General features: G+C 29.2%; 1 protein-coding gene across 1 annotated transcript; it reads left to right on the top strand.

Moving 5' to 3' along the window:
• Positions 1–27,784, top strand: LOC107441134 (achaete-scute homolog 2). The gene is made up of 2 exons (XM_016054286.3): positions 1–1,544; positions 26,557–27,784. Exon 1 carries the CDS (start codon positions 887–889, stop codon positions 1,526–1,528), a length of 642 nt encoding a protein of 213 aa, XP_015909772.1. The 5' UTR covers positions 1–886; the 3' UTR covers positions 1,529–1,544; positions 26,557–27,784.
• The last annotated feature ends 4 nt before the right edge of the window (positions 27,785–27,788 follow it).

Raw genomic sequence — 27,788 nt, 5'->3', positions numbered from 1 at the left:
CATTCAGAAATATCGTCTTGTCAACATTTAAGTATTTACCTTGCGCGCCACCAGGGTGCTCTACCTGTATTGAAAGTTTCATTCGATCTGAGATTGGTGGGGAAGGAACAGAATATTTTATTCCATTCTTTTTCTAAGATGGGATGGAGCTCCTTTTAATAGCTTGCATCATAACTTCTCGAGACTGCGCGTTGAGTAGATGATGAAAATATCGCGCACAGCGCACAATTCGAAGTTCTAAAACGCGGGAGCAGTGAAACTCGGGGATATTCGTTTGTATTTTTGAATTATTCATTAGTTACCTTTTGATTTTGAAGTTTTATTTTATTTGAAACCAAAATTGAAGAATTGGATCAAAGTTTTATTTTATTTAAACTAAGATCAGAGAATTAGAGCGGTGTTTTATTTTAGTCAAACCAAGATCGAAGGTGGATTTTTTTCAAACCTAGATAGAAGAATTAGATCCAAGTTCGACTTTATTCAAACCAACATTTAAGAACTAGATAGAACTTTATGTTGTTTAATTAGATCGGAGTATTATTTTAGTCAAACCAAGATCGAAGGTTGATTTTATTCAAACCTAGATACAAGAATTAGATCCAAGTTCGATTTTATTCAAACCAACATTTATAAGAACTAGATAGAACTTTATGTTGTTTAATTAGATCGGAGTATTATTTTAGTCAAACCAAGATCGAAGGTTGATTTTACTCAAACCTAGATAGAAGAATTAGATCCAAGTTCGATTTTATTCATACCAACATTTAAGAATTGGATAGAACTTTTATGTGGTTTAAAGCGAGATCGAATTTTTAAATTCAAACTAATTTGAAAATGTTTAGTTGACGCTTCTGATAAAGTGGATTTGTGTGACAATAGACTTAAAATGGTATCAATGATGAGCTATGACAGTGCCGGACGTTTGTTGTATCTCAACAATTCTTCTCAACTGTCTATGTCAAGACCACGTGAGACAAATATGGCCATGGGCCGGACTCCATCCGAAATTGTGTACGCAAACCGAAATATTCACAAAATACAGCATGAGACTGAAACTAGTACAAAGAAGGGCACATTTGTTGCCGGACAATCTGCCGGACCATCAACAGCGGTGTCCAGAAGAAATGCTAGAGAAAGAAAGAGAGTCCGGCTCGTCAATCTAGGATTTTCAACTCTTCGAGAGCGTGTGCCACCTGGTTCAAAAAACAAGAAACTAAGCAAAGTAGAAACTTTAAGAGCTGCTATAGAGTACATCAGGCAACTGCAAGGCATGCTTGGAATGCCTGAACAACGGATTTATGACAGTGCTGCATATCAAAGTATGGTAGCCGATGAAAATTATGTTATGGACGAATGTTCTTCAGTAGCTTCATCTGAGGAAGTGGGACTAACAGTCAGGGGAACATGCGGGCCATCAACAGGTTCAGGAGATTTGTCACCATCTTCGAGTCATCCATCCGAATACAGTTCTCCGTATGCCAGTCACGCGCCACACGAAGAACAGTTATTAGACATGTGGTTTTCATAATGGATATTTTAATAAGGTATGATTATCATTTTTAAATTGCTATTTCTTGTGTGTTGTTAAGTACATGCATATTATACAGAGCAAAGTATTATCTTTATTATTTTTAAAGTTTTTCTAATTCATCTTTCACCTTATAATCTAACGCACAAGTATAAATAATGTATAATTCACACTAAAGTTATATAATTGTACATGAATACTATATAAAACTAGGTAGTTACTTTATTTTTAAATTTTTCTAATTCATTTTTCACTTAGTAATTCTAGCACACTAGTATAAATAATGTGTAACTCACACTAAGTTTATATAACCTCACATGAAAAATATATGGAGTAATGTACTTACTTTATTATTTTTAAAACTTTTCTAATTCATTTTTTTCCTATATAATCTAACACACTGATATAAATAATGTATGATTCACACTATGTTTATATAACAGAACATGAATAATATATAAAGCAATGTACTTACTTTATTATTATTAAAGTTTTTCTAATTCATTTTCCCCTATATAATCTAAAGTACAAATAATATATAATTCTCACTATGTAACTATAACAGAACATGAATAATATGTAGAGCAATATACTTTCTTTATTTTTTTAAAGTTTTTCTTATTCATTTTTTACTACATAGTGACAACGGGAAAAAATTATTTAAATTCATACTTGTGAATAATTCACGAATGTAGGTAATTCTCAGAATTATTTTGTATACTTTGTGCATGAAATTTATCACAATTACTTAAAAGTTGCATAATTTGTCTGTCAGAAAGGTTAAAAGTTCAAAAGAGATAACTTTGTTTCACGAAGTGTAAAAAACTATTTTGTTAAAAATTTTCAAAATTTAGTGTATAGTTTTATCTGCAGATTTATTTCAGAACACTTATCAGCAGATTTTAGTTGATATTTTGCTATTGTTGATATTTGATTGCGCTAGACGTGGTGGATTGTGGGTAGACGGATGATGGGTTAGAGTTCTTTGGCCATCAGGCTAACCGTTGGATGTTTTCGTGGTTTTTCTCTCCATGTAACACAAATGGGGGGTTAGTTCCCTCAAAAAGTCCTCCACGGAGGCAAATGAATACTTAAATACTTGATTGAGGACTTCCTTGTCTTCTGGATTGGGTTCAAAATTACAAAATCTACGGAGTTGAACATCAATAGTCGTAAAAATTTGTTAATAACTTTTACATACAAATACTTTTTTTCAAGAAATTTTTTTCTTCCCAGAATCTCGCATTTATACTTAAAGTGATACTGAAATTCATGTTATTTTAACTGTAACTTTTCAATTATAATGTAACTTCAAACAAATGTAACTCTTTCAATTATAATAACAATTATTAATGAGTATGACCACCACTACATATAAATAATTACCATAAATATATAAAATTATAATAGTCTTTACAATAGCAATTTATTATTTTTCGTTAAAATATTAATGTTTCAAAATATTAATATTTTTTTTATTCAAATTGTTTCTTCGGTAATTATTTGACTACCTCTTGGATACATTCTCGAAACGAGTGAAAGTTGGCAGGTATGAGCATGAAAATAACTTATCGCTGTTTTACAATATACTACTTTTCAAGATATTTTTCATACCGTTATAACAGTATCCTCACTTGAAAGCTTAAAAAAGTGGATTGGTTCTGCTTTTTTTTAGCCTTACAATTTAACTGTCAAGATTTACACTTATTGGGAAATATGTTTCCCACTAATATGAATGCTTGGATATTTAATTGTATTTCTATAAATAAAATTTAAAAAGATTTTGTCCTTCACTGTATAGAAATATTTTAAACTTGTTTGGAATCCGTGATAATAATTATGATAACAGGATTGTTACGGGCGATTAAAATCTCGGAATGTGTTGATTAACAAAATTTAAAATTTATTTGAAAGAGACTAAAATTAGTTACTTTTTCTAGCACAATTTTTTAGTTTATTATTTAACTTGCATACTAAGAGAGTTTTTGATTTAAACGTGAATAATTTAAAATGTAAACCATAATGGTAGTTACAATTGATTGAAGGTCGGGATAACCTGCTTGGTAGGGCATTAGGCCCATGTCCAAGAGATGAGTTCCATCCCCGCCGATCAAAGACTCCCAATGTACAAAATGGTGACTGGTGCATCCTAAATCTGTCTGGGTCACAAAGTCCGCTAAGTTCCCATAACAAATCAATACTATTAGAGGTAGTGGATCTAAGATTGATCGTGCTCTGGTTCAGGTCAAAATTACGATATGCGGATGGAGGGTATGAGAATGTGTCCTCCCTATAAAACGGGCTGTGACGTATGTGTGCGTGGCAGAAGTCAAATTCTTGGACATAGATGGCACCCTTCTGCCTTAAAATAGACTTGTTGGTATTGACAAGTAGCATAAGACAACAACAACAAAAATTGAATAACTAAAGAGATTTTTCACACTGGAACTCCCCCTTTCGAAACATTTGCATACTCATTGCATAACATTTGCATATTCAATTTACGCAATAATGAATATTGAATAAGCAATGTTTATTTCAAAAAGTGTCCTTGAATTGCGATGCTGATAAAACAGACGATGTAACATCTCAACTTAAAAAAATCAAATAGAATAAAAATAAAAGTTTGAGAAACTCCTAATAGTTAATAATAACAAATTTACAAAGATAAATAAACAAATTTACACTGTAAGTAATTAAGATGTTATATTTCATCATATTAATGAATCTATACTTCATGAAAAAATATATAACTGGTTGTAAAAGTTTGAGGATACAAGAAACGTTTTTAGCAAAGACAATGTATAAAATCAAGGTTTTAAAACTGACGAAGTGAGTGTTCAAAATTAAAATAGGAGTTAAAAACTTTTTCCTTCAAAACCTTATCAATAGTTCATCTCTTTTAACGCACTTGTGTTTGAATTCCATTAAAAAGAACTGTTTCTTTTGTCATAAACGTAATAAGTGGCTGTACAAGAGTTTAATTTTTTCGTTTATTATTTAAAAACGAGATAGTGCCGCCTACAATTTAAAGTATAAACACTTTTATTTGAATCCGAAGTCAAAAGCCTTCGACGGTAAAGTGGTAAATAAATGTATAAAATTTCAACTTGTTTTAAACATACATGTGCCTGATATTTGAGGCTAAAGTGTTAAAAACAACATAAACTTTATAAGTTCATGAAAATTTTTTTATCGTATGAATATGTATGTAATACACGTTTAGAGTGAGAAATACATGAGTTTATAAATTCAAGCAACATCGGTTTTTAGTAGAAATACACCCCTGATATCTATCTGTTTAAGGGGGGGGGGGAATAACGTATCGGACTAAAAGCTGGGCTCCGTTCAAGTCTGAGCCAGGCGTGGGCTCGGTCTCTCAATCTGAGAGAAATCTCCGCTCGGCTAACTGAGGCTCAATACTTTTTTACTACTTTCAAACTAAACAAATACACTAAAATCTGTTTGGTTCAGAGTTCGGTTATTTAGAATACAAAAATTAAAATTTAAGCCTAAATAATTAATTAATTAAATAATTATAAGCGCAAATAATTAATTAATTAAATAATTATAAGCGTAAATAATTAATTAATTAAATAATTATAAGCGTAAATAATTAATCTTAATAATATATTTTATTGTGTCTTCTTATTCGTAAATTTTGATTTTTATCTGTCATATTAAGTCTGTCATATTATCTGTCTGTATTTTGCCTGTCATATTTTATGTATCCTATTTTAGTGAATTTGAAATCTTCTGAATTTTCGGGTTCGGACGTCAAAAAGAGAGACTGAATTCATTTTAACGCAACATAATTTCTTGTAAAAAAAATTTTATTTTAAATTTTAACGCCCGTCTCTAAAAAAAAAATGGGAGAGCTAATTTCTCACAAAGTTTTAAGAAATGTGTGTGAATTTAAATCCAGACCTGTTGCACAGAAATTATTTTTTCCTACTCCTTATTTACCAAAATTTGTAAATAAAAGGAAAAGTATTGAAATTTCCAAATTTAATTCTTGAACTTTTTTTAAATGAAAACTTTTAAAATTTTTCATTCGATCTATTTATCTTTATTTTTTAATTTTTCCTTGTTGTGGTTATCGTTATCTATTTTCTTCTATTAACAGATTTAAAACATTGTTTCGATAACGAACCTCAAAAAGTTCTAATCGCTTTAATTTTTTACCACTTTACAATTTTTTTTTTGTTGAAGAAAGTAAGAACAGTCATTCGTTTTAAAAATTACATAAAGTGCTAAATCTCTATCATTTTCAGCAATGCCAACTGCTCCCGATTCGGCAAAATATTTAAAAAAACGGTAGAGAATTAAAAATGGCACATTTTCGGTAAATTTTGCTAACTTTTAATAAATGTTCAACACGGTTTAATATTAACAAAGTAGCTTATCACATAAGCCTTTGAATTATTTAGAAGTGCTATGTGATAACGTTATAAATCGAATTTACTAAACCGAGAATCATACGCTAGAAGACTACCACTCAAAAATATAATCTTCTGTCCGGCACATGTTGGCATCGCTGCATCTGTAATCACTACAGTAATTCAAGGGTGTTTATTTGTGTAATGTATATTTTCAATTGGCTTAAGTAAAAGATTATCCAACATTAAACCGTTGAACATTAAAGAGGTTAACTTAAAAGAGAAAATAATCTGCTATTTTTTACGTAAATTTATCACTATTTCAGTTTTTATGGACCATAGAAAGTACTTAGTATTCACTTTAGTATTTGCCCATCTTACGAAATTGCAAGCAACAAAAAGTTTCAATTTTATGAAAAGCTTGTTTTTTTATTTTTTAAATCGTATCTCCACGTAGTTATGGTCTAACGCCTTTTTTTTCTTCTAAAATTAGTTAAATCTGATGGTGGAATTATTTTACAATCAATTTTACTTCAGAGGTGTAATATACTAATTAACTGATCATTTATATGTAAACAAAGTACACATTCTCAAATAGGTGCAGATTTTACAGTTCTTTAATACAAAAATCTAAGTAGTAATCAGTTAAATTTGAAATTACGTTATTACCAGTTTTTTTATGATAGCACATTTTATAAGAATTTATTGCATTGCAAATTGAATTGTCTGCGCAATTAAATTATTTAGTAAATGTGAACAATAACACCTGCTTGTTAAAATTGTTTGTTTCGACTACTGTACTGTATTTATGTGAGAGAAATATCAAATTAATAGTATTAGCACGAATAAATTAAAGACTATAACTTCAATCTGGATTTTTAACTCTCTAGTAAGAATAAGCTTCTTAAACAAAGGTGAAGATAATAGTATAATTATTTCAAATTTTGTCTTCGTCTAGGAAATGAATAATATATAAAATACATGTTTCAATCTGATATTCACATTATTACTGTTATTTTTTTGCTAAAATGAAAATTAACATTTAATAATCTGTTTATGCCATGTAAAAAAATAAGGTAGTAAGAAAACTATTTCACGCTAACAGATATGCCTACTATTATATTCTAGTGGTAATTTATTTTATTTTATTTTTGATTTAGTACTTTTCATTTCAAATAATTTTTCTAACATTACATATCAATAGTTCAAAGTATTGCATGAAAGGTAACATTTTTGCTGTTTTCTCGTAGTAACACTTATAAAGAGTGAATGTAATTATCCCTATTCGCTGCCAATTTTCAAAAACTTCCGCAGAAAGCGAAGCGATTAGCATTCCTGGAGTTAGCTAGTTTTCAGGAGAAATTCGACCACCACGATTTCTCCACGTGATCATCGAATTATGATGTTAGCTTTTTAAAAAACAAAAAATAAATTTAATGACAAAAAATTATGTGCCACTGAACGCCTTGCGTTTTTAAAAAGAAATATTTTGGGAAGGGTTCATTTTAGCCCTTTGCACTCCAAGTACTTTAAAATGCAGTTTGATCCACAGCTATTCATTACACAATGAAGTATTATACTATTTTAAACTTTTTAGAATAATGTGGTAGCTAATAAATTGCGAAATTTCTTAATTTTAAAATGGTGACTGTTTATGGTGCCTCAGTAGAGACATCGGAGTGCATAGGGTTAAAATGAAAAGTATTATAAAGTATCCATTCTGCGAATGTTGCATTTTTGTGATAAAATATTTAAAGAAGGGCCCTTTTTTACTATAAATTTTTTTTAACCGTCTGTTAACGGACCAACATTTTCCTGTAATAAGCAAATTCATTAATGTTTTTAATGAGTAAAAGCGTTAATGTTTTTAATTTAACAGGACATTGTCCTAAAATATGCTATAGCTGCTATTTAAGTTGGACTGTTTTAGCAAACAAATGCCTTAATAATAAACACAATCAAAAGTGAATCGATTGAACGCTCACGCAAATAATTTAAAATTTGTCATTTGTGTAAATAATTTCAAATTGTTTCAGTTTTGCATCGTAATACTTTTTTAAAAATTGATTTAAGATTCTAGGAAAAAAAAGGTAAATCAAAGTTTTCATCTTTGCATGCGCAGAGTTACGACAACCAACTCCCATTAATAACTTTTCACTGTCCCTCCCCCCCAAGTAAAATTTGTCGGGTGAATATTCGTTTCACATTTCCTTCAATAGATGGCACTGTAGGAATGAAAGAAAGAGAACATCTGTGATTGCTATAAAATAGCTCTGATTATTACTATGTAATTATAAATTCGCATTCGACAACATTCAACACATTTCACATTCAACAACAACGATAATAATAATTTATGAAATATTTTAAAAATTTAAAAGTGATTTTCGTCTATAAAGGAAATGAAATGTTAATAAATGTAGAAGTAAAAAAATAATTTGTATTTGAGAAGAATATTCTGAATTTTATAAATTTAACTTCTAAACTAATACAATAGTTTCTTAGCGTAAAGTAAATATACGACTTCCTTTTATAAACGTATTCACATAATATCTGGCAAATAGACATTAAAATTAAAATAGACAATAGACTCAAATATTAATTTGTCATAAGACGATTATATATGAGCGAGTTTACGTGTTTTGATCGCTCGTTCATTATACATATTATTACTCTTTTATTGCCAGCGTTTTTCTAATAACAGTTTCGCACAATTTTAATATTTTGGACAAATAGATTCTTAAAATTTATAAGTTCAACTGTTATCTTATGATATGTAAAGGTAAGGCTAAAAATAGAAACACTTTGTAATGTATCTAGCACTACAAAAATATAATTCCAATTTACTAGTATATAAAACATGTTACCTCTTCAATTTTCATGTATAGAGTAGGGTTCGCTTCGCGGCCCAGGTACCCAATTATTTCAAAACACTGGGACTTTGTAATATAGTCGCAAATCGTTATTTTTAGTTATAGTTCTATCGAAACGTAAAGAAGCTTCTAACTTTTTTCACTCTTTTTGATGGATGCAAACTTTGCAAAGAATTTTTCCATGTAAAATCTTTCAAATCGATTCACTGCTACGCGAAAAACTGTTTTCCTAGATGTAGTATAAAAGTGTTTCCATAATTTTTGCCCAACTCCACTCCTGTTAAAATTAAAGTTCTCTTAATTTTCTTTTTCTCTAGCTGTACATAAGAAGAAGAAATATATAATTTCAGATTTATATTTCCTTGAAAAATCATATTAATGATTCCAAGGAAATTAGGGAACATTTTAATTGAGAGTACATGCATGCCAACAGTTACGATTTTACTAACTATATTTTCTAATGGTAGCTAATTATAAATTACAAGATAGTACTCTGGATTAAAGAAATTTGATTTAAAATTATTTTAGCTACGATATAGCAGAAAGAATTATAAATAAACAAATAAAAAGTAACATGAAAAGTATGCCTAATATGCACGAAAGCCTGACAACTTTTAAAATATTTCAAATAATTTTAATACTTTTTACTACTTCTTTCGACCAATGCTATGAAAAATCTCCACCCAAAGTGGTATGAGAACAGCATAGCTGCCAACTTTTACGCATTCTGTGTAAACTTTTATTTTTAAATTGGTAGTAAAATTTGTGCTTCCTATTTATTTATTTTTTTGGATTACTAAATTTGATTTAAAATTTTGACCACATAAAAAATGAACGAAAAAATATTTATAATAGTGCATGATAATTTTTTTTGAACTCTAATCAAAATAAAACAAATATTTCCACTTATAAATTATGACTGCAATTCATTTAAATTTATATTTTGAATTTCTGATATGTAGTGGTGAAAGAATTACTCGAAATGTTAAATGCATAACTAAAAATAACTTAAATTTCGCTGCCACATGAAGATATTTTTTTTACAAAGCGGAGCAAGTTGGTATCTCTGAGTTCGGAACCTAGTCATAATTGAAAGAAAATTTACTACAATTTCTTTTTTTTTCTATTTTACTGTCTCATTTTAACGTCGAAGTCATGAAGTTGGAGTTCTCAGAGTCGAAACGTTTCAACTACCGATTCCCCCGGTAACAAAAATCCTCCAACACGGGCAGCGGGAGTTGCATATTATCAATCATTTGCAGATTATTTTTCATCTCAGAATTTTTTTAAGTAAAAAAAAAAAAAAAAAAAAAAAAAAAAAAAAAAAAAAAAANAAAAAAAAAAAAAAAAAAAAAAATACACCAAAATGTTTTTTTTTATGTCAGATTTTAAAAACAAAATTATTTTTCATCTCAGAATTTTTTTAAATTAAGAAGAAAAAAAATACACCCCAATGAAAAAAAAATTTATCCCAGATTTTAAAAACAAGTCTAAAATATTAATGAGAGAAGAAACATTTAAAACATTTTTAATTCCTAAAATTACTTAATTATTATTTGTTACAAATCCTTAAAAAAATTTTTTTGCCAATCTACATATATATAAATAAAATAAAAGAGATGACTTTTAAAAATTCTAAAGAATATTCTTCAATTAGTTGGAATTTTAAAAAAACAAAAAATTTAAAAGGCTAAACATAAAAATAAAATAAATAAAAATCATAACTTCCAAAATCCCCAGTTTCTTGTTTATAGACTGTGCATAGCAACTTATTCCATATATAAACTATTCAATTATTTCATAAATTTAAACTGTGTAAAAGGTTTTTTTTTTAAATAACAAGATTTCAATAACAGTTTTTTGGTATCTAATTTTATTTACTTTGTTTGTGCTTATTTTGTTGCACATTTGTTTGATTCAGCTTAATCTTTGCAATAACAGTTTCAGTCTGGCTGTGTTAGGGTTACAGATAAATTTGCATTTTAGGAGATTCTACCACCGGCCATAAACTGCTTTACTTAAAAACCCATGCATGGTTCACTGGAAGTACTCTGGTCAGACCATTAAAAAAGTAAACCAGTTTGCACCGAAGGATTTTTTTGTTATACATATATTTTTTTGAGTAATTTTATTTCCGTTTTATATATTAACACGTGCACGTAGGGGTGACCCACCGGTGGGTCACGCTAGATTGTCTCATCTTGGCAGCGCACCGGAGTAAAAACTGGTGACAAATAAATTTCATTTTTTAGTTTTTTTCCGGGAATAATAAAAATCCATAACTACCAATTGTTTTTAACGGATGCAATTTTTATATTGAATTGCTTCTTCGCCGTGATAAATTTCCTTACAGTGAATTGTTATTGTTGAGAATAGATTAACTCCTCCCNGTGTAAATATTCTTTCTTTATCTTTATCTTCAATTTGTTCCCTTTATTATGTATCAACTTGCGACTTATTTTTATGTATGACTCAGACTTGATTTTATCAATTATTGTTCATTCTGAGATTTAACTTAATGTTAACGCAGCACCTCCCTTCCCTTCCACCACATATTATCCAATTTAGATGAAAGAGCAGATATCCATACATGGATAGGTACTCTGAAAAAAGTTGATTAGTTAGTTAGTTATTTTAAATGTTTGCGCAATCAAACTATTTATCGAATGTGAACAATCACACCTGCTTGTGAAAATTTTTTGTTTCGACTACTGTGCTGTATTTAATTGAAAGAAATATCAAATCAATAGTATTAGCACGAATAAATTAATGTCTATAACTACAATCTGGATTTTTAACTCTCTAGTAAGAGTAAACTTCTTAACATGTTCACGCCGGGATGACCCACCGGTGGGTCACGCTAGATTTTCTCATCTTGGCAGCGCACCGGAGTAAAAACTGGTAACAATAAATTTATTTTTTAGTTTTTAATATATATAAAAACTAAACCGGGAATAATAAAAATCCATAATTACCAATTGTTTTTAACGGATGCAATTTTTATATTGAATTGCTTCTTCGCCGTGATAAATTTCCTTACAGTGAATTGTTATTGTTGAGAATAGATAAACTCCTCTCGAATATTATCTATTATTGAAATAGTTCTTCTACTAGTATTTTCTCTTTTCCCGTACCAGTATTTTCACTTTTCCCGGCGTGAACGTGTTAAATAAAGGTGAAAATAATAGCATTATTATTTAAAACTTTGTCTTCGTCTAGAAATTAATAATATAAAATAAATGTTTCAATCTGAAATTCACGCTATTGCTGCTATTTTTTTTACTAAAATGAAAGTTAACATTTAATTATCTGTTTATGCCATGTAAAAAAATAAGGTAGTAAGAAAACTATTTCACACTAGCAGATATGTCTACTAATATATTCTAGTGGTAATTTAATTTATGATATTTTTGATTTAGTACTTTTCATTTCAAAAAATTTTTCTAACACTACATATCATAAATTCAAAGTATTGCATGAAAAGCTACCTTTTTTGCAGTTATCTCGTGGTGACACTTATTAGGAGTGAACATAATTATCCCTATTCTACAATTTTTTACTATTTAATTAGCTGCCAATTTTCAAAAACTTCCGCAGAAAGCGAAGCGATTAGCATTCCTGGAGTTAGCTAGTTTTTAGGAGAAATTCGACCACCAAGATTTCTCCACATGATCATCGAATTATCGCGATGTCAACTTTTTAAAAAGCAAAAAATACATTTCACGACAAAAATGTATGTTCCGCCACTATTAGAAGTTTAGGGAACACTGAACGCCTTGCATTTATAACCCTTTGCACTCCGAGTACTTTTAAATGCAGTTTGGTTTACAGTTTAAACAATTATTAATTAAACAATGAAGTATTATAGTATTTTAAAATTTTTAGAATAATGTGGTAACTAATAAATTGCAAAATTTCTTAATTTTAAAATGGTGACTGTTTATGGTGCTTCAGTGGAGACATTGGAGTGCGAAGGGTTAAAATGAAAAGTATTATAAAGTATCCATTCTGTGAATGTTGCATTTTTGCTATAAAATATTTAAAGAAGGGCCCTTTTTTATTATAAATTTTTTTAACCGTCTGATAAAGGAACAAAATTTTTTTGTAATAAGCAAATTCATTAATGTTTTTAATGAATAAAAGCGTTCATGTTTTTAGTTTAACAGGACATTGTCCTAAAATATGATATAGCTGCTATTTAAGTGGGACTGTTTTAGCAAACAAATGTCTTAATAAGTACAATCATAAGTGAATCGTTAGAATACTCACGCAAATAATTTAAAATTTGTCATTTGTGTAAATAATTTAAAATTTGTCATTTGTGTAAATAATTTAAAATTTGTCATTTGTAAAAATAATTTCAAACTGTTTCAGTTTTGCATCATAATACTTTTTAAAAAAATTGATATGAGATTTTAGGAAAGAAAGATAAATCAAAGTTTTTATCTTTGCGCAGAGTTATAACAACGAACTTCCATTAATAACTTTCACTGTCCCCCTCCCCCCCCCCTCAAGTTAAAATTGTCGGGTGAATATTCGTTTCACATTTCTTTCAATAGATGGCACTGTAAGAAAGAAAGAAAGAGAACATCTTTCTGTGATTGCTATAAAATAGCTCTGATTATTACTATAATTTATCTTATTATAAATTCACATGCGACAACATTCAACACATTTCACATTCAACAGCAACGATAACTATAATTTATGGAACTATTTTAAAAATTTAAAAGCGATTTTCGTCTATAAAAGAAATGAAATGTTAATAAATGTAGAAATAAAAAAAATAATTTGTATTCGAAGAGAATATTTTGAATTTTATAAATTAAACTAGTAAAAAAATAAAATAGCTTCTTAACTTAAAGTAAATAAACTACTCCTTTTTATAATCGCATTCACATCACATAAACATAATGTTTGGCAAATAGAGAATAAAAATCATAAAAATGTAATTGTTTTTATCTATTAAACTGCTCAGTTTTATATAAAGCTCTTTAATTTCTTAAAAATATACTAAGCTGGTAAATACTCCAGTAATTTCGTGACTTAATTGTTAAAAAGAAACAAGAAATCAATGAAACTGCCGAAAAATCAATATTAATAACTGATTTATAGATAACTTATCTTTTAATTTATGAATTTCAAAATCAAATTTATTTAGCTAAATAGATAAAAAAAATATGCGAATGAATTTATTGTTTTATTTGTAATAGTTTCCCAGTTTATAAATATTTCCAATAGTTTTTTTTTTTGTCATAAGACTATTATATAGGTGCTAGTGTACTACGTGTTTTGGTCGCTTTTCCATTATATATATTATTGCTCTTTTATTGATAGCGTTTTTCTAATAATAGTTTCACACAATTTTAATATTTTGGACAAATAGATTCTTAAAATTAGTTTTTTCAACAGTTCTCTTATTATAATTTAAGGTAAAATAAAAAATAGAAACAAGAAGCACTTTGTAAAGTATCTACCACTACAAAAATATAATTTTAATTTATTAGTATATAAAACGCGATATTAGTTATTACAGTGGTGTGCTGTTTTTAAAAGTTAAAGTAGAATTACATAGTGATGTAGTTTTTAACTTTTTTCAATTTCGCAAAGTATTCTTCCATGTAAAATCTTTCAAATAGATTTACTGCAACGCGAAAGACTATTTACCTAGATTTAGTATAAAGGTGTTCCCATAATTTTGTCCAACTCCATTCCTGTTAAAATTTAAGTATCTTAGACTCTAGTTGTACCCAAGAAGAAAAAATATATAGTTTCAAATTTACATTTCCTTGAAAAATCATATTAATGATTAGGGAATATTTTAATTGAGAGTACATACATGCCAACACTTACGATTTTACTAACTATATTTTTTAATGGTAGCTAATTTTAAATTATAATATAGTACTCTGGATTTAAGAAACTTGATTTAAAATTATTTTAGCTACGATATAAGACAAAGAATTATAAATAAACATATAAATAAAAATATGAAAGGTGTGCCTCATATGCACGAAAGTCTCATAACTTATAAAATATTTCAAATAATTTTAATACTTTTTACAACTCCTTTCGACTAATGCTATGAAAAATCTCCACCCAAAGAGGTATGAGAACAGCAAAGCTGCCAACTTTTACGCATTTTGTGTAAATTGTTATTTTTAAATTGGTAGTAAAATTTGTGATTTCTAATTTGATTACTAAATTTAATTTAAAAATTTTAACACATAAAATATAAACGGAATAATATTTTTAATAGTGCATGATAATTTTTGAACTCTAATCAAAATAAAACCAATATTTCCTTTTATAATTGCAATTATTATTACTGCAATTCATTTAAATTTATATTTTGAATTTCTGATATGTAGTGGTGAAAGAATTACTCAAAATGATAGAAGCAAAACTAAAAATGACTTAAATTTCGCTGCCAAATGAAAATATTTTTTTACAACTCGGAGAAAGTTGGCATCTATGCGTTCGAAACCTAGTCATAATTGAAAGAAAATTTACTATAATTTCTTTTTTCTGTCTCACTTTCACTTCGAAGTCATGAAGTTAGAGTTGGAGTTCTCAGAGTCGAAACGTTTCAGCTACCGATTCCCCCGGTAACAGAAATCCTCCAACACGGTAGCGGGCGCTACATATTATCAATCATCTGCAGATTATTTTTCATCTCAAAATTTTTTTAAATTAACAAAAAAAAAAAAAAAAAAAAAAAGCAAAAAAAAAAAAAAAAAAANATTTTCAAAACAAGTGTAAAATATTAATGAGAATAGAAACATTTTTCATTCCTAAAATTACTAATTATTATTAGTTATAAATCCTTAAAAGAAAATTGTTCGCAAATCTGCATAGATAGTATAAATCTGCAGCAAAAGAAAAGTGATGACTTTTAAAAATTCTAAAGAATATTCTTTAATTAGTTGGAATTTTAAAAAATAAAAAATTTAAAAGGCTAAACATAAAAATAAAATAAATAAAAATCATAACTTCCGAAATCCTCAGTTTCTTGTTTGTCGAGTGTGCATGGGAACTTATTCCTTATTTTAAATATAAACTATTCAATTATTTCATAAATTTAAATTGAGTAAAAGGTTTTTTTCTTTTATATATATATATATATATATATATATAGAATTGCACTANCACATGCGAAGTAAATAAAATTAGATACCGAAAAACTGTTATTTAAAATCTTGTAATATATATATATATATATATATATATTACAAGATTTTAAATAACAGTTTTTCGGTATCTAATTTTATTTACTTCGCATGTGCTAATTTTGTTGCACATTTGTTTGATTCAGCCTAATCTTTGCAATAACAGTTTCAGTCTGGCTGTGTTAGGGTTGCAGACAAATTTGCATTTTGGGAGTTTGCTTTGCAGGTGAACTTGATAAATTCTGCAACTGGCCATAAACTGCTTTACTTAAAAACCCATGCACGGTTCACTGGAAGTACTCTGGTCAGACCATTAAAAAAGTAAACCAGTTTGCACCTAAGGATTTTTTTGTTATACATATATCTTTTCGTGTAATTTTATTTCCGTTTTATATATTAACACGTGCACGCAGGGGTGACCCACCGGTGGGTCATGCTAGATTGTCTCATATTGGCAGTGCACCGGAGTAAAAATTGGTAACAATAAATTTCATTTTTTAGTTTTTTTTTTCCGGGAATAATAAAAATCCATAACTACCAATTGTTTTTAACGAATGCAATTAATATATTGAATTGCCTCTTCGCCGTGATAAATTTCTTTACAGTGAATTGTTATTGTTGAGAATTATCTCCTCCCGAATATTATCTGATATTGAAATAGTTCTTCTACCGGTATTTTCTGTTTTCCCGTTCCAGTATTTTCACTTTTCCCGGCGTGAACGTGTTAAAAAAAAATCAAAATTAAATTTCTTTAGAACTAAGTAATGGGAACTTCCTCTTATAAAGAGACGTTTTTATCTTAGGATATCAATTTTTCTTAAAAAAAAGTTTTTTCTTTCCCAAAAAGTGGGAAAATAGTGAAACTTCATCTGCATTTAAAACAATCAAGGGACGATTGATAAAAAAAAATTATATTTTTGCGAATATATTGAAAAACTATCCTAAATATCCCCACTTCCTGACGAGATTTATCAGACCTTTGGTCGAATAGGGAAAAATCTCTTGAGAATACATTACTATCCTCGGAAGATACCTTTCAAATTAAATTTGAAAAATGAATTCTTATTTTTTTCTTCAGTGACAGGGACAGACAGGATTTCAAGATCCCATTTCCTTTTAAAAGAGGGAACAAAAAATAAAACTAATGATCTGTCGGGCTTCCGTTTTGAAAGGGTGAATCGTTATATTCCGATCTATCTCTTCACTTAACTCAATACTGGAAGTAAGTTCCGGTTATTTTTTGATTCCCTCCCCTCTTTGACCCCCCCTCAATTTATTATACTATTATATGGAAAATGCGAAACACAATAGGGCTTTTGTAAAGTTTGCACAATGTGTTATAGGTAAGGAGTTGAACTGATGAAAATGAATTTCTGATGGATCTTCGAGTAATGTGAGGTATCAAAGATCTGTCAACAATCTGCTTTACTGTTCGTTATATTTTGTTGCATCTCTTCGCATGAAAATGTCGAAGTTGACTTCGTGAGGATACAAATTCATCGAGAAATGTAAAGTATCAAAGATCTGTCAATGATCTGCTTTACTAATCGTTATATCTGTCCTATCTCTTCGCATGAGTATGTCGAAAATTATTTAGTGAGGAAACAAATTCATCGAGTAAAATTTTATATTTAAAGGATTAGTAAAGTTTTTGTTCTTGGATTTATGAATTTTATTTCTTGGATTTATAAATTTAATTTAAAATGATTTTGATCAACACTGCATCAAAGTAAATTATACATACATAAAAGAACGTTATAGAGATGTGCGTTTAAGTTCCTACTAACTAAATAAATATAATTCTGCATATGACTGTCACTCAATTTTATTTTACTATCACTTGGGAAAATCATCCCCGAAAAGATTAAATGTTGGCAGCTATGCAATTTCCTTGTTCCAGCTCGCTCGCGGTGAAACTTTTAACACTTTCGTTGCCGATCACGCGACAGAGCGTAACAAATCCCAATTTGTGCCAATAAAACAGCAAGATGTATTTTATCATCCAACTACTTTTGCAAAAAATTTGATGCTTTCTAATGACATTAAGAGATTGTTTATTAAAAGAAACTTAATATGTTACTTAAACTAAAATAGTTGCTAAAAAATTAAAATGCAACTCTGATTTTATTGTTTTAGATTACCTTTCTTCAATGATAGATATAATATCACTAGCTGCACTTGGCTGGCAGTGAACGTGTTAATACAGAGATGACAACTGCTTCGGACACCCCAAAATAATGTTAAAAAAACGGTAAATAACTGCGAAGTAAATTTTCCAAATATTTGACTATTTTTGCTTGCTTTTTAAAATGCGTAGCATGACATAAGAACCACTAAAGGCCTGATTTCTTAGGATAGGACGCCGTCAGCTGGAAATCAGCGCTAACCTCTGATTTGTCCATTTGTGAGTTTGATAGTATACGTCATCGAACGCATACTATCAAACTCACAAATGGACAAATCAGAGGTTACAGAGATGCCAACTTGCTCCGGACAGCAAATATATATTTCAAAGTGGTAGTTTATCAATTGTGATTATTGGTTTAATAAATTCAATTTAGAGGATTTTTATCCACCACTATTTCTGAATAATTCATTCGCTTTTATAATTCACCACTTTATAGTAATTAAGTCATGCTAAATCTTTTAAAAAGCAAGCTAAAATAGTCAAATATTTGCAAAATTTACTTTGTAGTTATTTACCGTTTTTTCAATTATTTTGGCTTGTCCGGAGCAGTTGGCATCTCTGAGGTTAGCGCTGATTTCTAGCTGACGGCGTCCTGTCCTAAGAAACCAGGCTGGATGCTGGATATTGGGGTTATCTCGGTGTTTGGCGCGAAGCGCCACTAACCGATTCATCGATTCTGTTTTGTTGTATTCTGGGAGGTCCTATATATCTTTGAAGTTGTAGTATGTTGTAACAACAAGTCAAGTCCTTAAGGAGTAAATCTTTAGTTTTGAAGGGAAAATCATCTTTGGATTGGGGAGATCCCCTTGAGTAGAGTTGTATGATAAAGTTAATAGTATTTTGATAGTATGCAGTCTGAGCATATAAGAAACCAGGCCTTAAGTGGTGATTTATATAAGCCTACGAATTATTTAGAAATAGTGGCGGATAAAAATCTACAAAATTGAATTTATTGAACCAAGAATCACAATTGATTAACTACCACTTTAAAACATATATTTGCTGTCCGGAGCAAGTTGGCATCTCTGGTTAATGTGTTGGCAAAGTCACCAAAAATACTGAGAGCTTTAATTTTTAATTGTCTACGATCTATAAATATTTTGCAAAAAGGTACTTTTTATATGCAGTTTTGAATAGTTTTTATAAAAATTGAAGGAAATATTCTTTTAAAATTCGAATTTATTACAATATTAGGGTATTACCTTTGCTACCACTTGGAAAATTAACGGAAACTAGGGAATTCCGGAGCAGTTAAAGTACTACATGTGCTACATGTAGTACTTTAACTGTACGTTACCGTGCTACATGTACGTCACCGTAAATGACCGAAATCAGGAGAATGTCAACTTTCACCGGTGAATGTCAAAAATATCCGATTTCAACCCGAAAATTTGTTAAATCCGATTTAATATTAATTTATTCAGTTATATTATTATATTTATTCGATATTTTAATATCTGCTGAGGATAAATTAGGAGAAACATCAGTGTTCGGTTCAATACATACTGGGCAGTGATACTTAACTTTAAAAAAACATCAGTGTTAGGGTATACCAGGCAAATATATTCCGGGAAGTGGCACTGAACCTTAAAAAAACATTGATGTAGGGCATACCGGGTAGTGGCGCTTAACTAGACCTAGTATATATTTCGGACATTTAACAATGCGATTATGTGATTGTCAACAACCACCGATTTCTCTCATTCACAATGACATATTAGTATACTCTTCCGTTTAAACGTAAATGTTTTTTTTTTTTTTCAAAATTTAAATTTAGTAAGTTTTATGATTTAAAACTTTATTTTTAAATTCTTATGTTTATTTCGAATTTTTTTTTCATTTTACCACCATCATTTTTAATGAATTTAAGCAAATGTATGAGACTTTTGAATAGGGCAGTGACGATTTTAATTACTTTTGGGTGATTGTTTTTCTGAGTTAAATACTTATTTTATATGCACATGTTTCTGTTCTAGCATTTTTTTCTGAATTAGTATTTTGCTCATATAGAAAAAAATACAACGCGTTAAATAAAAAAGCAAATTTATTTTGCATCCTAATAATGCTGTCATGATTTATGGTACAGAAATTACAATATAGACAGTGAAAAAAAGAATAGTGACGCGCAAATCATTTCCTTATAAATTTATTTGTGGGTGAACTATCAATGCATCGACGTGTTTTTTAATCTTTTTTTAAATACATCATTCATGGATTGCAGAAACGTTGATAATGTATAACAGATAATTCTAATTCCCACCTGAAAAAAGAATCGAGTTGTCCTGAATTGCCACTCACAAATATTTTGAATACATTTAAATCGATTCATTTGTTTTGTTAATTTTTTCTATTTTGATATTTTTACTATTTTGATACAAATACATAAACGTGAACACATTCTAAAATTAATAAATATAGTAGCTGAATATTGCGCAAGAGGGCAGCACCATAGTTCGTTATAAAACGTGTTATTTTTTTCGAAGATCAAATTCCATAAAAACAGCAATAGAAAACGTTATAAAGTTCTCAGCTTCTGTCTCTTGTAAACCATAACCACCATAAACGTTGTATTAAATGTAATATTTAATCATATAGCTGCCAACTTTTCATCAGAAAAGATTTTACAAAGTGACAGAAAAATTAATTACCGTATTAAGATTCGAAGATTTTTTTAATCAAGCATTTAAATCGTATACGTAACGTATAAAATCTTTTGCAAGTTAATTAATATCTTGTAACTTTTAATAACAGCTGATAAAGGTTTTTTTTTTTTTTTTTTTTTTTTTTTTTTTTAAAAAAAAAAAAAAGAAGGAAATGAGACCAATACTAGTCTTCTCAATTTCCGAAAACTGACCGTCTGGGTTACTAATACTTAAATTTCACAAATACTTTTGATAATTTGTTACAATAAAACATGTTTTTTTTTTTTAAATGAATAAACTTAAAACGACATGATTTTTCCAATAAAACATAATTGCTACTACCACAAGAAATTCCAGATTTAACCAATAGAGAATTACGATGGAGCATTTATTGTATAATCGACCGGATCAGGTCCATTTATAGCGCTGTACAGATAAAATACTTTTTAACTGTCTCATAATAAAAATCTTAACTACTTTAACAGCAAGAAAAATAAAATATTCTAATTTTTCTTAAGTAGTAAAGTAAACAATACGTTTTTTACTCATAAATACATATGTCATCGCATTTTTTAAGATCGAAATATTTATTGGGACAAAATTGTAAAGTTTTTATACATATTTATAGAAATTTTACAATCAGGCCTTGCTGTCAGGCTGACTGTGGGGAGTTTTCGTGGTTTTCCTCCACGAAGGCAATTTCTCCCAATACTTGATCCGGAATTCCCTTGTCTTTGTAAATGATAGTCTTCATAAAAACGATTCTCAAAATCAACATGACTTTTATATTAGGTAGGCAGGTAGGTTCTTTATTTACGCTGCACTAGATCTGCATATTGGGCTATTGGCGACGGTGTGGGATGATCCGAAGACATGCAATCACAATTTTGATCCTCTGCGGAGAGGAATATTTAGAAAGAATGAAATCAAAATAATTATTTTTAAAAAATCAATTTAATTATAGTCAAAAGTAATTGTTCTACTAGTTTTATTATTTAATTCGCCAGCAATTTATTATATCTTTTGTCGAAAGCGAAGCAGCTTGAATCCGTAAATTACGCACGCATCTATGAAATTTTTGTATTTCCAGGAAAAATTTCCTAGTGGTAGAAAAGATAACATATTAGTATTTTAAGAAATAAAATTATTTTAAAATTTTTTACATAAGCATACCTGCCAACGTTTAATCCTTTCGAGGATGGTTTTCCCCAGTGGTAAATTCGAATTTGCATTACAATTCTAGGCAGAAACATATACTGTTTTTGGATAAAACTTATCTGGACAAACACGTCAGTATTTTACATCAATATATATGCTTAAATTTTTTAAAAATAGTGGTGGTCAAAAAGATTTTAAATTAATTTTATAAATGGAAGGAATATATAGAAAGCATACATTTTACTACCACTTTAAATATAGAAATAAAATTTTACGCCAAATGCGTAAAAGTTGGCAGTTATGCATAAGAATAATTTTATTAGTTAGATAAGCGATAAAATAACGATGGGGAACAATATTCTTGTGCTGCTTTAAATTTTTTAACAGATCACCCCCAGAGGTTTGATTTGTTATAGGAACGTGGTGGCCTTTGTGTCCCGACAGATCTAAAGTGCACCAGTCACCATTTACTACACGGCGAGTCTTCGACCGGCGGGGATCGAACCCACGACCTCTTTGACATGGGCACTGTGCCTACCAACTACTATCCCGGCTATTATTCACTTTGAAATATTATTCAAAAATTAGACATTACTCAATGCACTGTTAAGAGATATTTTCTTCAAATACTACTTTGCCAATTGCATAGTTGCCAACTCTTCCGGTTTTCCCGGCAGATATTATTTTTATATTTAAAGTGCTAGCGAAATTCATGTTATTTCACTAAACTTTTTGAATTATAATAATAATTTTAAATCAGTTTGACCACCACAACATATAAATAATTACAACAAATATATAAAACCATATTATTCCTTACGATTGCAAATTTCAACCTAATCAAAAGATATATATATTTGCGAGGAGATTCGGTAATTGTTTTACTACCACTTGGAAAATCCATTCTCGAAAAGAGTGAAAGTTGGCAGGTATGCAACTGCCAAGAAAAGAGGAAATGTTTTAATAATGCATCAAAGTACGAATTGCAACTATCATATTCTGTATATATCTATCCAAATTGTAGTTATAATATCGTGAACATACAAGAAACACATAATGATATTTACTACTGATTCAAAATGTAACTATAATATTCTGTTCACAACTGAATTGTAGATGATATTTTGGATATTGAAATAGAACTTTTGCATTTGATAAAATGGAGGAAAAAAATGCTTACTATTGTCAATTTAATTCTCTAACCCTTCAAATAAGGAGTAAATCTTATCGGAGAGCACATAGTTGGCAGCTACTAGTAAAGTTTCGAAAAAATGAAGCCTCTCACAGACGTTGCATAAGCACATAGTATACTGATGTAAAGAGTACCTATTTTTAAAAAAATATCAGTGCCTAAACTATGTGTACATATTTTCTTATGTGTCTACCAGTATAGAGTTTAAAAATAATGCAACTGCATGATTTCAGATCAAAATTTTATTTACTTTGATAAATAAAATCAGGTGAACACAAGTGTTTTACAGATTTAAATTGAAGAATGAAATAATTGAGTTACCAGCTCTTAAGATTTTGCTAATAGGAACATCGGAACACGCGAGTTTAGGTGGTTATTAAATTTAACTTACGCTTTCTTCCAACATTAGTTGGCACTTGATTTTTTTTCATGGCGAATTAAAAACAACTATTAGGCAATGTTCAATTGTTTATACTAAACTTACTAATAAAAAATGTGGTAGTAAAATAGTTTTGTATTATAATTTAACTTCCTATGTGACTTTTAATGCATAATGGTTACAAAATAAATACGAAAGGAAATGCATGAATTCCGATTTTATTGAAAACAAGTTGCAAATTTACTATTCTTTCGAAATAAATTTAAAATGAATTTTTCAATAAATTCCCTAATTTCCAGCAAAAAGTGGGACTAAGAAATTAAACTGCTACCCTACTTTATAATCATGTTGAGCGCTTCTTGACCAAAAAAGAAACTGGTGGTTAATCCATTTGAATCAATTATTAATGTATCAAAGAAGAAAAAACACATATATTTTTTATTAAATAAGATGCTACGCCTCCTTCTCACCAACCTCTGTAATTGCTTCTCATTCATCATTGTTTTTTTTTTTAACAAGTTCAGGGCTGAATGTTAATATATATCAAGACGGAAAAGAGTAAAAACTGGTAACAAATGAATTTCATTTTTTAGCTTTTTTTCGGGAATAATAAAAATCCATAACTACCAATTATTTTTAACGGATACAATTTTTTTATTGAATTGCATCATCGACAAGAAAAATTTATTTCAGTGAATTGTTTATTGTGGAGAGCAAATTAACTCCTCCCGAATGTTATCTAATATTGAAATAGTTATCCTACCAATATTTTCATTTTTCCGTCTCGCTTTCAGGCCTGAACACGCTGAATGCCAAGCTAATTTTACATGGCTTGCCTGTCTGGCCAAACGGTAAATAACTACAAACTAAATTTGCAAATATTAAACAGATTTTGCTAGTTTTTTTATAAAGGTTTATCATGACATAACTGAAAAAAGTGGTGAATTACAGGGATGCCAACTGCTCCGCTTTCTGCAGAAGTTTTAATAAATTGGTAACTAATTAAATTGTAAAACTTGTAGAATAAGGATAAATATGCCTACTTTTTAAAAGAGTTACCACGAATGTTGTTTAACAAAGTTGCATTTCATAGCATACCTAGAATTTTTGATGTGTAGTGGTGTAAATGATAATTGCAAACATGTATAATTTCAAATTTTAACTGTAAATAATTGGAAACCGTCACGAAAATTTTATTACTATAATGTTATTATTGGTTGGTGTCGTATCCTCTATTGAATCATATTTCATGGTGTGCTAGAATAGTTTTTGCTATTTCTATGGCATTACACGTTCACGCCGGGGAAAAGTGAAAATACTGGTACAGGAAAAGAGAAAATACTGCTAGAAGAACTATTTCAATATTAGATAATATTCGGGAGGAGTTAATTATTTAAAATGAAAAATACTAAACCAAAAATACCTTTTTATAAAGCGCAGCAATTTGGCATCCCTGGCAATAAAGGAATAAGAGGTAAATTATGTAAGCCTAAGAATTGTTTAGAAATAGTGGTGAATAAAAATCTTGAACTAATCTCTAATTACTGACTAGAATCACTAAATAGAATTTATTAAGTCAAGAATCACTAATAATAAACTACCACTTGAAAATATTTATTCGCCGTCTGGAGCTAGTTGGATCTCTGTGGATATAAATAAAACTGTTTTTGTGTGTTCTATATTGCATTAATTTCTTATTAATTAATTAAAAATTATTTTCTAATTAAAAAAATTCTCTCTAATTAATAATTTCCTATCTAATTAAAAATTAAGAATTTACTCATGATCTTGGGTTCACAGGTGACCCCTGTGGCGTTACGGACAAACTCAGTGCCGGTCGCCGATGACCCCCCTGGCATTCAACGTGTTAACTGCTTTTCCTTATATTTTTCAATCCAAATTTTGCAGGTGTAAAAACGACATTATTTCTAAAAGCTTCCGCATGATTTTTCAAATTGTGCCAACAGTTTTGCCTGGTAAAATCTTCCATAAAATTTGCTGCTGTGAGAAAAATTTCTTACATAGAGTTAGTCTAGATGATTTCATATTGTTTTTCCACCCATTTTGTAGCTTTACATACACATTTTTAGAAAAAATATGTTAGAGACAAAGTACTGGTAGTAAGTTCTCTGCTTTGTTTTTTTTTTTATTTTTTTACCCGTTCTTTGAGAGGAATGTAATCTCCCTAAATTCCTCTATAACCTTCACTATTTCTTATAGGTGTATCAGTTTTATCTTTTTTGTTTAACTTTCCATTCAAATGGAATGGTATGATAATCGCAAATATGTATAATTGCAAATTTTAACTGTTTATAATTGGAAACCGTCGCGAAAATTTTATTACTATAATGTTATTATTGGATGATTGGTGTCGTATCCTCTATTGAATCATATTTCATGGTGTGCTTGAATAGTTTTTGTTATTTCTATGGCATTAAATGAATACAAATCCTCTTCTGTGGGGTAGTTTAAGAGGTGAAGGCCTGCAGCGCAGTTAAAAACATGATATAGTGTCAATTCCACATTAAGACAGTTGCCACAGTTTTGATATTTTCAAGTCCCATCTGTAGAAATTTTCATGTTTTTATGATGTTTTGTTCTTAGTCTGATGAGATTAGTGGCTGTCTTCCTATCGATGTCAAGATTAGTTATTTGATCGTGGGCTTTGATTTTTAAAGGGGTGAATAGTCTTGACTTTGCAAAAGTATTTGCATCTGCCAGCGTGGTTGGGATTGTATTTTGATTGAGATCTCTAGAATTTGCAGCCAAGGAATCAGCTATTTCATTGAACTCTAGATTCACAAGTGTTATTATTACTATATGTTATTATTTTTATAATATTCAGATAGAAATGAGATGGTTTTATTATCAGTATTTTAAATTTATCAAAATTTTATACCACGATTAGCATGTCCTTTCGAATTTTTTTCCTTCGAAACCTAAACAGACAATTGTTGTTAACTTTGATCAATTTATCTGTAACCTTAATTTGAAAAAAAAAATATGTAATTTTTTTAAAGATTTACAATTTTGCTCTTTATTTTCCAGGTTTCTACAACAATCTGAAATTGCAGAAGTGGAGCTCTATCTGATTGTTTCATCTATTTTTTCCGTAATTCCTTTTAAACTATTTAATTTCAGCTGATTGTTATTTTGAGGCTTTTCACTGGAGAAAAAAAAAAAGATTACACAATGCTAATCTGTAACATTCTTATCAAATGAAAAAAGGTTGTGAAATTTTATTGTTGTAATTTATCAGATATTTTACTTATCTGCTCTAAGCTATGAAATGTGATTGGTTTATTGCTCAAATAGACTGTGACAGTCAAGTTTTACAGATCTGCTTTTTAACCCGTTGACTTACTAATATTTTTCTCCTTAGGCGATACAATGGCTATTGCGTTTGTTGCTTAAAGAATAGTAGTAGCTAAATATTGATATATGAGTGGAAGCATTTTACAGTTCTTGTCGTTCTTAAACAGCGGTAGACTGTAAGCCAGCAATATAAGTCAATGGTTTAAAACACGATTTGATTTTATAGTATTGTAAAGCAGTGTTTCCCGAACTTTTTCATTTAGTTTCCCAAACAAATTTTACTTTAAAGTAAAGTAGGAAATTTCTTTTATTATGTTAATACTAATTACCTTAAGCTTTCAACTTGGATGTAGGTTTTCGAAAAGGTGGAATTTGAGCTTGTCATATCACATGTTATGAGTTTAAAATAATAATAATAACACTAGAGAGCAAATTTTTTTATTGAATTTATACAAATATTTGATCTCACTAGTTCATGTTGGGGGATTTTAAATCTAAAACTATTTTTCTTCCGAAATTTAAAGATTTTTTTTCAAAATCGTTTTTTAGTTAAGTTTGCTTTTTGCGTGAATGTACAAGTTCATAAAGAACATATTGGTTTATATACATACAGATGCTATTGTCTGTTTCTTTGAAAATAACAAATAAAATCATAAGGCCTTCACAAACTAAAATGTATTATCGTTTTCTTTCTACCACTCCAAACGTAGCAGAGAACTGGGGACTCTTAGTATTCACTGGATTGAATTTTATAAAATCGTGGTTAGGAATATGCTGCTAAATTGCAAACCGATTGCAGATTAGAAATGAATGACGCGGATATATCTAAGATCTGTTCAAAAGTTTCATGCAATAGAAATAAATATTCCCCCGTGTAATTTGCTTAACACGTTCACGCCGGGGTGAGCCACCGGTGGGTCAAGCTAGATTGTCTCATCTTGGCAGCGCACCGGAGTAAAAACTGG

This window comes from Parasteatoda tepidariorum, chromosome 10 (assembly GCF_043381705.1).
Source record: "Parasteatoda tepidariorum isolate YZ-2023 chromosome 10, CAS_Ptep_4.0, whole genome shotgun sequence".
Lineage (NCBI taxonomy): Eukaryota > Metazoa > Arthropoda > Arachnida > Araneae > Theridiidae > Parasteatoda > Parasteatoda tepidariorum.
Note: the sequence above shows the minus strand (reverse complement) of the source record. Positions and strands in the feature narration are given on the sequence as shown.

Coding starts and splice junctions, on each gene's coding strand:
- LOC107441134 (XM_016054286.3), top strand. CDS start 887: ATGGTATCAATGATGAGCTATGACAGTGCCGGACGTTTGTTGTATCTC.